The sequence below is a fragment of the Euprymna scolopes genome, chromosome 45, assembly GCF_053919585.1.
Source record: "Euprymna scolopes isolate OS-2025 chromosome 45, ASM5391958v1, whole genome shotgun sequence".
Lineage (NCBI taxonomy): Eukaryota > Metazoa > Mollusca > Cephalopoda > Sepiida > Sepiolidae > Euprymna > Euprymna scolopes.
In genome coordinates this window covers 20517260-20530404 of record NC_136526.1, presented here as the reverse complement: position 1 = coordinate 20530404, position 13145 = coordinate 20517260, and the positions used below count along the sequence as shown (strand labels likewise).

General features: G+C 35.1%; 1 protein-coding gene across 2 annotated transcripts in view; it reads right to left on the bottom strand.

The window, feature by feature from the left end:
* LOC145269277 (retinal rod rhodopsin-sensitive cGMP 3',5'-cyclic phosphodiesterase subunit delta-like) overlaps window positions 1-13145 on the bottom strand; it is a 50369-nt gene that overhangs the window by 4510 nt on the left and 32714 nt on the right. For both annotated transcript variants that reach the window (XM_080124959.1, XM_080124958.1), the window contains exons 4-5: window positions 9238-9363; window positions 2608-2713 (exon numbers count right to left, since the gene is read on the bottom strand). In XM_080124959.1, the coding sequence (XP_079981085.1) occupies window positions 2608-2713; window positions 9238-9363 (232 nt within the window). The remainder of the gene's footprint in view (window positions 1-2607; window positions 2714-9237; window positions 9364-13145) is intronic.

The window sequence follows — 13145 nt, the reverse complement described above, 5'->3', positions numbered from 1 at the left end:
AGTCGCCAGCGAGAAAATGACGATCCGGCCATGAACAAAAAATCCATGGTACACAAGGTTGGGAGTCGGCGATCTGACGAGGGACCCACATGTGGGGTTACAGAGTGTCTATTTGCGAATCTAGGATATTATGATCTCGGAAGTATAAGAAAACTTCTTGTGGAATTTAACCTACAGCGGAACCCCATCTGAAAAGCCTTTCGCAGACACACACAAACGCTTGCATCCATTTTGCCTTTTATATATATAGAAGGCAAAATGTGTGTGTGTGTTTGTATGTCTACCAAAAACTTTCAACACACGCAACTAACACTGACAAAATAGGTATCATTTGAAAGCTTGGACTCTCTGACGACAAATATCCGAAAATTGGCTCAAAACATTAAGTCTTTCACCGTCAATTGGGCCGTTTTTTACAAAAAAGGGTCAGTTTTTTTGTTGACATTTTTGCAAAGTCATCATACGCCTTGTAATGACTAAGCTTAATTTGAACAGCAGCGACGCTGTATGTCACGGTGTCCATGGCGACTAAACTGTTCGCTTTTTTTTCCACTTCCTTTTCCTCTTAACATTACAGGTTTGAGCATACCTGTTAGTTTAGTAATTTTTTTTTTGGCACTCGTTTGGGTACTCACTATTTTCATTTTTCTGAGAGAGGTTTGAATAATTTTTTTTTTTAGGGCTCTGTTAATCAGTTATTTTTTATTTTTATTTTTTTTTTTTTTCGCTCGCACAAGTACTCACTGCTATTTTCATTTTTTTAGGGGGTTTTGAAACATTTTTTTTTTTAGGGTTCCGTTGATCAATACCATTACCATAAAACCTCTCCATACCCGGGCAACGCCGGGTACCCCTGCTAGTCTTCTATAATTATACGAATCCAAAATAAAATATTGGTAAGATTGATTATCAAAATGACTAAAATTGATAGGAAATAAATTTTTGCATTCTTGTTCAGAATTCAATACTTAATAATAACCATGAATAACATAATACTTCTACTCAATTATGGCTGACATAGCAAGAACAATCTACTTCCATGGATTAAATAAGGAGTTCTGTTTGAGATTCCATAAAGGTTTCTGAATTTGATGTAAAGATCCCCAAGTTTGAAAAAGTACATCTGAAGAAACATGAAAATAATAAAGTGATGACTCTGTGGCGACGGAATTGCAAAGTGATTCCTACGAATGCTAAAAAGCAAATGACTATAATTGCTACACTCTTTCTTTCCCTGATTCATTGAAATTTGCTTTCCTCCTCACTCCTCAAAGCAAGGAAGTATTCATGGGAAGGTGTTAATTTAAAGTATTTTCAACCAATGAAAACCTGTTCAAAGCTTAAAAAACTAACACATACATGTAAAAATAACAAGCCAGTGTGAACTTAGAAATTCCTAAAAGACCTGCTCAACAACATCAGTTTTTTCTAGAATTCTGAAGCCGGCCGCACCTTCAACAGGAATCCTGAAAAGACTCAATGATGTGCATTCAAGCTTTCTCCATCCTGTGCACATAATCTTACACACTAGCATGAGTCAGGCAAACAGAAAAGAATTACTACCTACTTTCTCACACACACACAGAGCCACGTTGGCAAATATTCACAGATATGTATTATACATGCATATTCATGTTTCTGAATTTTTGAGATGAGGATTGGTTATTCGTATTATTTGGATTATTCTGTTCTCATCTGGAGTGTGATTTTCACAACGTTTCGGTTGATGTAACCTCTGACCTTCTTCAGGTGTAGCATGTTAAACTTGGGAATGTTTCTGTCGAACTCGAGAATTGGACGGGTCCGTGGCGCAGTGGTTAGAATACTTGGAAAAATCAATTGTAAAAAGTGATATCCTCCTGAAGGTTCAATCCTCAGTGTGGGCGACCGAAAAATACAATTGCAAATTACTTACGACTTCTATCCAGTTATGGCTGACGGAACAAGAGCACACTACACCCGTGATGTAAATAAAGAGTTCGGCTCAAAATTCCGTCCAAACTCCCAAGTTCGACAAGATACACCCAAAGAAGGTTGGAGGCTACATTAACCGAAAGGGTGTGAAAATCACACTGAAGACAAGAACTAATTCGGTGAATCCAAATAATACGAATGCAGATTCGAATTATGAACCGACACATTTCTAAGTCTTGTGACTAACTCAGCTTTCTTCATCAAACAAGTTTGTATAAATGACTGAAAATAACTTTTATATTCTTATCTCTTGCATAAAAATGTTTTGTTATAAAATTTTGTTTTTTCTCAATTTCATCATTTACAAAACTGCTCGTGTTTTTAGTCCGTACTTGTTAACTGATGATCCTTCTTTTCTCAATGCTTCATTTATTTGCGTTTTTATTATGAATGTTCCATATGTATCATTTACTACTCAAAAACATGACTTTTATATCAAATTTATATTAAATGTTCGTGTGGATCTTGGCCAAATCCAAAGATGCTATCATTGTCAAAAATGGCCCTACCAAGGCCAGGTATCACGCCACAATTCCTTTGTAAAAATTATACAAAAAAAAAAGTAAATAAATAATATTCCGGATAATTCAAATAATGCAAATTAGCAATCAACAACTCACAAGAGAAACTTACTTGAGAAGATTAGCTGGCATCATTTGGTTTTCAGCAGCAGCTTCAATTGTTGACTGCCAAGTATTTGTAGAGCCCGGGATCACAAAACCAAACTCAAAATACCATTCTAAAAATCAAACAAACAAAAAACCAAATGAAACTCACAATTAAAGACAGACAAAAATCGGCAAATGCTTAAAACAGAAATGAATGGACAATCTACCACATTGCGATGTGGCACAATGGGTTCCGAGTGTTGTTATTTGTGTAGCCATAAACGAATCCTGAGACCAGGAGAACTAGCACAAATTTCTCAATGTCCAACCATTATCTATTAACAGTTGCTTGTCACTATATTAGTACTCAGATGTTAGATCAACTACTTACGTGTCAATAAGATTTTGGGCCATCTCGTAAGGATCACGGAACTCTCCCACACAATGTTACAGTTTTACTCAACCCAGTGCAATACTAACTTTTTCAAAATTTCTGCCACTCTCCTCCAAAAACAAACCATAGAAATCTTTTTATTACTATTTTATTGTTTTATTTGAATGTCGCTTGCTGGGTGAACATTTGTAATTTCGTTGCCATTATCATTAAGAACACAAGTCATGAGACGGCATACCTCCACTTGACAACATAGGGATCGCCCAAAGTGAGACTTACTTTTTCATATTATATGAAGTATTTCCACAGTTATGTCAGCCTTATCTGATAGCAATAGATAAATAAGTTGATAAGGTTTCACTCAAGTGAAGCGAAGAAGGTGGGCTCTCTCTACCATGCTAGAAAGTTACTTAGACCTGAAAGAATCCTGTACCTCTATAAAATCACCATTGCTCATGTATGGAGTATTGTTGTCACATTTGGGCTGGTGCATCTGCTAATAGTCTTTCACTTCTGGACAGGGTTCAAAAGAGAGTCGCCAACTTGATAGGTCTTGAACTGTCATCTAAGCTTCAGCCTCTGTTTCATTGAAAAAATGTTGCATCCCTCTGCCTGTTTTACAAGTATTTTAATGGTGGATACTAGTACACCCCACCCCCGAGAAGCAGCAAAGTCCCACCCCTACACAGTAGAGATCCCCAGATATAAGAAAACCTTCTACTTTAATAGTTTTGCCCCAGAACTGCTAGACTTTGGAATTCCCTTCCGGGTTCCTGCTTCCCCAACTGATATGCAGAAGTGTAATGTGAACAGACATCTTGCTGCTCAACTCCCTACATAGTATCTCTGCAATTTATGTCCCTGATAGTAGCCCTTGACATCAAAATGGCACTGTGCCTTGCTTGAGGTGAAAATAATTAAAAAAGGGAAAGGTGAAGTGTCACCAACAAAGTTCTGACATTTAAGCCTGCCTCTTTTGGCTGATATGATAGGACGCTCACTCTACTAAACGTATGCCGTAACTGGTTGATCTACGGTATCACTACCTTGATTAAAGCAACTGTAACTATTGGTGTTCAACTTGAGTCACTCAGAGCAAGTGGGAATGTCATTGTTTTGATGGCATCATATCAATGATGTTTTTTTCTTGGATGTTGCTCTGTAGTCAAATCCTGAACCTTAATTCCTTTCTAACTTTTGCAATCGCACTGATGCTGAGAAAATCTGAAATGTTCTTTGTCATAATACAAGGCTAAATCCATGTCCTTACTTGTTTCATTTATTTTCCTTCTTCTACAAGCCATGCCAAACGATCAACCACTGGCCTGTTATGCTTCGAGGGTATGTTAGAAGACAAAAGAGGCAGAGGAAAACCAAGGAGAAGGTGGATGAAAAATGTTTTTGATTGAATATCTTTTTTTTTTTTTTTTAACATGGAGGTCACCACTTATCAAGGCCCGAAGGCCACTCAGGGATAAGGGTTATTGCGTGTACAGTAATCAATGAGATAGTATTGTAGTAATCATTAGTATTGGGGGTTTTGATAGAGTATTTTGCTTAAGGGGGAGGTTTGTCAGGAGTTTGTTTATGTTGGACTTGAAGACGTCCAAGTTGTAGTCGGGTGGGAAACAGGCAAGTGGCAGAGAGTTCCACTGGCGTGCAGTTCTAAGAAAGAAGCCTTACTCATGGAATCTACGTTTGGATTTAGGCACAGATAAAGAGTGGGGAAAATTGTTGACAGTAGTTTCAGCCAGACGGGCGTTTCTCGTGAAAGGTTGGCGAGGGGGGACGAGAGATTGGAGCTCAGACGAGCACCTGCCATGGAAATAGCGATAAAACAAAGACAGGCTAGCAACGTCTCTTCTGTGGGAGAGAGGTCGCAGGGAAGAGAAAAGGGCATCCCCCACTAAACCACGAAGTCTATTTTGTACTCTGTCAAGGCAGGATAGGCTGTTTTTAGCAGCTCCTGCCCAGATGTGGCAGCAGTACTCCATCCTTGGACGTACTTGGCTTTTATACAGATAGAGAATTGCATCAGTAGTGAGATATCTTCTGGAGCGGTAGAAGGATCCCACCATTTTCCCAGCATCCCTGGCAACAGATTTGATGTACATATTCCATTTCAGATCAGGAGTAAAGGTCAAACCCAGAAGCTTGTCAAAACATAGAGCCTCTCCAAGACGAAAGCCATCTCTCAAGAACTGGGCGTCCATCAACCAATTCGCCTGCGATCAGAAGGAATAGCGAAAAATAAGTCATGTGGGTTCGCAGTCCGCATCAAACGGAAGATATGACTCTTGATGACAAGGGTAGAATTAGACACAAGATAATTTTTAATGTGGGGAAAATCCAGCTATGCAAAAAGGAGTATTATGGATTAGTACAAAAATAAAGAGTCTTCGGTCTAGAAGGATTCCTTATTCATGGATCGAGGAAAGTAAAGATCGAGTGTAGCATCAAAACGGATCTTATGCATTGGGATTATGCCAGTAAGTAGTGATCGAGTTAACTAGTATAAATTTTGGTGAGGGTTACATTAGTATATACCGTGATGGCAAACAGAAATATACCCAGCTGCAGATTGCTTGACAAGAAGGCAAAAGGATAGCTCCCTAGAGAAAACACACTAAAAATGTAGGTGTTGAATGATATAATAAAAATGTCACGTATTAACGAAAGACAAAGTTTCTAGTTAGTCTCACACTGAGAGCGATACAGGTAAGATGTACCCAACAATGTAGAGAGGAATCTAAGTGAATGTTGCCTCGAGATTCTGCTCATGCATCGTCATCATTAAAACAAAGTTCTCTCGGATTCTCTCCTCTGATCTCGAGAGCGTGGTTCAGTGGGGGAAGACGTGGCTGGTTACCTTTAATGCATCCAAAACCCAACTTCTATCCTTACATCATCAACGCTCTGATCCCCATCTGGCATCAATTGTGATGGATGGCTCTCGTCTGGGTGAGGCCCCGTGTTTTGACAAGCTTCTGGGTTTGACCTTTACTCCTGATCTGAAATGGAACACGTACATCAAGTCTGTTGCCAGGGTCACTGGAAAGATGGTGGGATCCTTCTACCGCTCCAGAAGATATCTCACTACTGATGCAATTCTCTATCTATATAAAAGCCAAGTACGTCCAAGGATGGAATACTGTTACCATATCTGGGCAGGAGCTGCTAAAATAGCCTATCCTGCCTTGACAGAGTACAAAATAGACTTTGTGGCTTAGTGGGGGATGCCCTTTTCTCTACCCTGCAACCTCTCTCCCACAGAAGAGACGTTGCGAGCCTATCCTTGTTTTATCGTTATTTCCATGCCAGGTGCTCGTCTGAACTCCAATCTCTGGTCCCCCAATCTTTCACGAAAAACACCCATCTAGCTGAATCCACTGTGAAAAATTTCCCCCACTCTATATCTGTGCCTAAATCAAAACGCGGATTCCATGAACAAAGCTTCTTTCTTAGAACTGCACGCCTGTGGAACTCTGTTCCGTCTGCCTGCTTCCCACCGGACTACAACTTGGATGTCTTCAAGTCCAATGTTAACAAATTCCTAATGAACCGCCCCCTTAAGTAAACACTTCATCAAATCTCTACACTAACGTAATGTACTTGCAATAACCCTTATCCCTGAGTGGCTTCCGGGCCTTGATAAGTGGTGATCACTGTGTAAAAAAAAGAAGAAATAAGTAAATAATTTAGTTAATTAGTCATAGTGGTCTCTCCCCCAATGAGTAACCTCTCTAAATAAAACCTTGAAACCTCAGCAAGTCTTCATTGTGTTTTCGTGCATGAAAAGTTTTGCTTGTTTAGCTAAACAGAGGAGGTTAAAGGTCAACAACCATGAGAGGATTACGGCCAGTCATAAAGCCCCCCCCCCCCAAAATAACTGTAAAAGCAACTTATGTTTAGAAAGACCTTGTTTTGTTAATTTGTTTGCTTGATTGCTCACTGGTAAGAGCACATATGAGCACAAATATGTGTCGACGTAAAAGACGATGTACAAAGTTTTGTGTAATGTTTTAAACATTACACAAATATCACACATTGCTCTTAGCCTCAAAAGCAAGATGTTAATATCTCTTCTATAAATATGCGGGTTTACAGTTGTCTATTATCTATATCTATACTATTATATAAAAGGAACTTTGTCTGTGTGAGTTCGTTCCCTATGGACTCGAAAACAGCTGAGTTGATTTTTATGAAGTTGCACATGAAGGTAATTTATGTGCCTGGCAGTGTTCTTAGATAGGTTTTGTATCATAATGTCATCGATAAGTATCAATAATCAAAATAATCTGACAAAAAAAAGAACAGGCGATTTTGACTAAAGTTAACCTTACACAGCCTAACATCACAAGTACATTTAAGAGCATTGGTGAACATTGTTTAGAGATAGTGGTTTCGATCCCACCCAAAGCCGGTCAGAGGATTAGTTGACCAAACCGTGGTGAGATGACAACAACTATGGAAGGCAGCAATTGCTGTGGATGTAGTTGGAGGATTCAACATTTCTATCCCGTCGCGGTTAACCTGACGAAGGCCAGAGGAATAATTGGTCGAAACGTTGTGAAAGCAACAACTAGAAGATGAGGATAATAGTCCAAATAATTAAATTTAAAAAATTATACATTCAAGTCACTCTGTCGGTCCATCGGTCAGTCTGTCCGTAACACTTTTGTGCTTGGCCTTTTTGGTTAAGATCAAAGGTCTGTTGTTAAAAGATGCTATTCTTAGCTTTTTAAGCTTTTCTTGACCTTTTGGCCAAGATAATTATTGTACCATTTTTATTATCTTTTTTGTTTATTAGACGTCAATAAAAAATGTTTTAAAATTGGGAGTTAAGTAGGATGTCCCCCAGTATGAAAGTGTGAATGCGGTATTTTGGTGAAAGATACTAACTGGGAGAAACTTTTGATTTTGTTTAGTTCTGGAGTGACAAGGATGATCAACGACCCCCACAATCTCCCCTTTTGAGTTGGCCATGTGCCTAAGTTTTTTGTTCATTGTTGATTTTCAATGTATTTTTAACATGAATAAAAGGATTTAATATCTCAAAGTGTAGTATCTGTTCTTACTACATGCTGTATTTATGTTTGTTTATGTTTGATATAAAGTGGGGGATCACTTTTCTGTATTAATTTAATGTAAAATGATCCCCCCCTTTACAACCAGTCAGTCTCAAAGCCATTCAAGCCATTCTCCAGATCATCCAAGTTGTTTTTGAAGGATTCCAGTTATTTTTTAAGCATTCAAGTCATTCTTAAGGTCATTCAATTCATCCTTAAGTTCATTAAAGTCATTCTAAGTCATTTACTTTTTATTTAAGTCATTTCAGTCCTTTTTTCGGTCATTTTAGTTTGTCTTTAAGAATTTCATGTCAATCCTACATTCACGCATTCATTCATTACACGAGAGCACACAACTAATGGCTATCGGCCTTGTTACCACACAAATTGAAAAGCTTGGCATATAAAATCGATAGATTCTTCAATATGACAGAGATGTGCTCAAAATGAATGTTTCTGTTTAAAGCACAACTGAACCATTATACTTGACCTTTTCATGTTAAACCTAATTCAAGACATTATCACTGCACAAGCAGAAATATAAAATCACCAGTAGGTTCTTTGATAAGATAGGGGCACATCCGGAATGAATGTTTCTGTTTATAGCACAATTGAAGCATAATCCTTGACTTTTGCATTTTAAAGTTTTATGCAAGCCATTACATATGAAAAATAATTTTAAAAAACCAACAGTGCAATGTAGACTACAATGTAATTATGAACTAAGACACTACAAGAGGCACGTGGAGCTTCCTCAAGGTGCACCGCGATGGGTTCTCAATTAGAGCAATCAATCGATTTGATTGAAAAATGGGAGATTTCACTGATTTATATGAAAAAAAAAAAAAAAAAAAAAAAAATGAGTGTGAAACATTAGTTGACCATCATTTAATCACTGTGCTAGAGATGAATAAAATATTAAAAAAATAAATAAATATTACAAAAAATAAATAATTAAAAAATAAATAAAATATTAAAAAATGAATAAATAAAATTAAAAAACCAAATATTAAAAAATAAGTAAATGAAATTAGTTTTCATGCCAACAAGGCAGACAATGGAATTTTTAAAACATTGCATCCTGTAGACAAGTGTAATACAATAAAACATTCAAAATGAAACAAGTACAAAACAAATACAAACGATGCATTAAAGAAGAAATAATAGATGACAACACGTAAAATTTATTTACCTTCTAAACATTTGCCTTTAAACATTATTTTCTGCTCAAGTCGAAATTTATCCATTTGTTCAGCCGAAGAGAAGTTAATTTCACGCGACACGGCTCGACATTTAAGAATTTTTTTCGGAACACGAGCTGTCAAAAAAAAACAAAAAAAAAACATAAAAGCAATCTAAAATCAAAACATAATGACATAAGTATAACAATATGATAAAAATAGTTATTACATCCATCCATGTGAATATTCCAATATGATAAAAATAGTTATTACATTCATCTATGTGAATATTCTAATATTAGTGTTGGGACGATTCCTAATTTTTATACGATTCCGATTCCGATTCCAGGAAAATATTGATTAACGATTCCGATACCAAGTACGATTCCGATTCCTAGGGAATTTATTGTTTTGAAATATACCAGGTAGTTTTATACTTATGGTCGGTAGTTCCCAAATATGTTCCCTAACTTTGGAAGAGATATTTTATGTCTACACTGTCGTGTTTTGGATTAAATAAAATTATTATATAGCAAACTAAACGGAAAAATTAGCAAAATTTATTCTAGAGAAAATTTATTTTACTTAATTGGAATACAGAAAAAAAAAACTCAAAGAAAATAAAATTTATCCTTCAGAGAAAAAACAAATAAAATAGAATTTATATAACAGAACAAAAACAAGAAAATTAGAGAATAAATACACACGATTCATTATTTTGGTCCTCATAATTAACAGATTTAATGAATTAAATAAAAAAATATAGCGGAAGAGAAAGAAAATATATACTAATTAAATATAAAAAAGATAAATATTTAATTTAATAATTTATAAATGAACGTGCGTAACGAAAAAAAAAACAATATACCACGTGACATGGCGCCGTAGATACAAAATAACCGGGTTTGTATTACTGTACACATAGATTCGAAAAAGTTGTCAAAAAACAAATATATAACAAACAAATATTATCAAAGGCAAGATAAGTTACTTTTCTACCAAACTGGATACATTATTTTTTTGTTTTTATTCAATGTAACATGTTTATTCAGCTCGAAAAACATGCAGTGTTTACCGATGTATTGGAAAATGCAAAATGGCGCAGGACACTCTCTTTAACATGGTAAGTTCGGGAAAAGGTGTTATAAATAATAAACTAAACAAAATACTATTAAAAAAAACACCGAATATATATCAAAATATGTCACGGTAACATATATTGAGCGAGTTTCTAGCAGTATTTTGTATAGTTTATTATTTATAACATCTTTTCCCAAACTTACCGTGTTAAAGAGAGTGTCGGGCGCCATTTTGTATTTTCCAATACATCGGTAAACACTGTATGCTTTTCGAGCTGAATAAACATGTTACATTGAATAAAAACCCGAAAAAAAAATCCAGTTAGGTAGAAAAATAACTTATCTTGCCTTTGATAACATTTATTTGTTATATATTTGTTTTTTGACAACTTTTTCGAATTTATGTGTACAGTAATACAAACCCAACTATAAGTCCTTAGTAAAATTCTATTTATAAATACTTTTTAAAATGAAATTATTTAATTAATCGTAAATATTATTTAGACATAAAAATTAACTGATTACAAAACCTTTTAAAAATTTATATATTAATTTCTTTTTCGTTCGGCAAAGAACTGCGCAAAACACTTTTAATTTTCAATTTAAAATTCTAGAAAAAAGATTATATTATTCTGCTTTTAATATAATCAAATTCAGGGTTTTATCTTTCTGGAGAAAAAAAAATAATGGATTTTATTGCAATGAAATTAAAAAAAAAAGAAACTTGACTGAATTGAATTAATTACCCTTAAATTAACGAAGGGGTTATTTAATAACTTTAGGTTTGGAAGAGATAGGTATGGGGTCGATTTTTTTGAAACTTCAAAAGAAACCGACTACTGTCAAAACTTTGCGAAATAATACAACGTGATCAATTTCATTTTAGAGATATTTCTTTCAAAAACCTTCTTTTAAAAAAAGAAAAAAAAGTATATTGTTCTATTAAACCGTTTACTGTTTAAATAATTTGACTTTGCTCGTTTTATTTTAAGAAAATATAAGTTGAAAAAGCATTTTCATTCAGTATTAGAAGATTTGTCAGTAAAAAAAAACAATCGCCAAAAAGATAAGCGTTTTTTTATTTTTACTCGCAATGTAGAGCCCTGCATACTTCTTTTCAAGTTAACTCTTTTGTAGTTTTGATTACAATAAATCTGAATGAATGAACCTTGTAAGGGAGGGGCACTAAGCATTGCCCTGTTAATAATGAATTTCTTTGGTTTCTTTTTATTTCTCTCTTGCGGTTAGAAATATCAGGAATTTTTTTTCTTTTTTTCAACATCAGACTAAAAGAATCGTAATGAAGGAATCGGAAAATTAAGGTATTTTTTAACGATGCGATTCCGATTCCGATACCTCCCAAAATACACGATTCTTACGATTAACGATTTCGATTAATCGTCCCACCACTATCTAATATGATAAAAATAGTCATTACATCCATCCATGTGAATATTCCAGAGAGATTTGCAACATGCTTGAACAAAGTTTGGTGCCTCTTTTATTAGAGTAAAATCCGAAATATTGTATTTCAAGTAAAACCAATCATATCTACTTAATTGCCATGTCACAGTAATTAACATATCCAAAAATTCTGAAAAACGATCCGGTAGAAAATTAATTATATATGAAAACAGTTTCCAATGAAAATTAGCGAAAATTGAGTTCTGCTAAATTGACCTAAGATTTTCCAAGTTTTTAGAAAATTATTACCTCCTGTGTTATAATTGAAACTCTGGTTTCTTTTTTTAACAAACCTGCTAATTATCTTCAAAAACCTGCTAATTATCTTCAAAAACTATTTTCATTAATAATTCCTTCAAGTATTGTTTTTCATAATTTTTGGATATGTTCATTACAGTGACATGACAATTAAGTAGATGTCATTGGTTTTACAAGATATTCAATTTTTGGATTTTTTAATTTCACTCTAATAATGAAGAAGCACCCAAAACTCAACCAAAAGGATTGATGTTGTAATATTTTTTATCTATAATGAGTTGCAAGCATCTATTTATAAACGATGCTGCTAGGAACTGACGAATCAAATTAATTCACGTTCTACTACCAACCAATCAGAAACCAGAATTCCTCCATAAAAATTAAACCTTTTCTGTAGCAACTTTGCATATGTTTTCTTTGTGTCAACACTGGAAGAATCTTTTGCTCTGTGGATTCCAACTCGAGAACTGTCTACTGAGAACCAGTCACCTCCAGGACTTGTCTAGAACATCTAACCATCGGAAACTGTTCTGAAACTAAACATGGCTTTCAACTCAAGAGTTGATTGTTTTGTTGTGTTATTACGTGTGGTTTTAGCAGCTTTTACTTGCTAAAATCATCTTTGGTGTTATATCATTATATGGCTCGTCAAACCTGCACAATTATCTATATATATAAAAGCCAAACGTCTGTGTGTATGTATGTTTGTTTGTAACGCTAAAACTTTTGAAAGACGGAACCAAACTTGACAAATTTGGTATCATATCGAAGCCCCATCACCCGGATGACAAATATCGAAATTTCACGTCAAACGGACCACTAGAAGTTGGTCAACTGATCAGTTATCTTCGAGGGGGGCCCCCAAAAAAACCTGTCATTATCTATATATATAAAAGACAAATGTTTGTTTGTAACGCTAAAACTTGAGATGAAAGATTCCTCTCCCCTAAGAATAAAACATATGTTCAATATCTGCTTTTGTTTTTTCATTGTTTATACGGTCCCGAGCAACGCCGGGTAGCCCTGCTAGTCTATCTATAAAAGTGAGAATATGTAAGTGTGTGAGGACACTTCTCAACCTATATACTCAACAAATTTTTGATCTACAGACTTGAAAT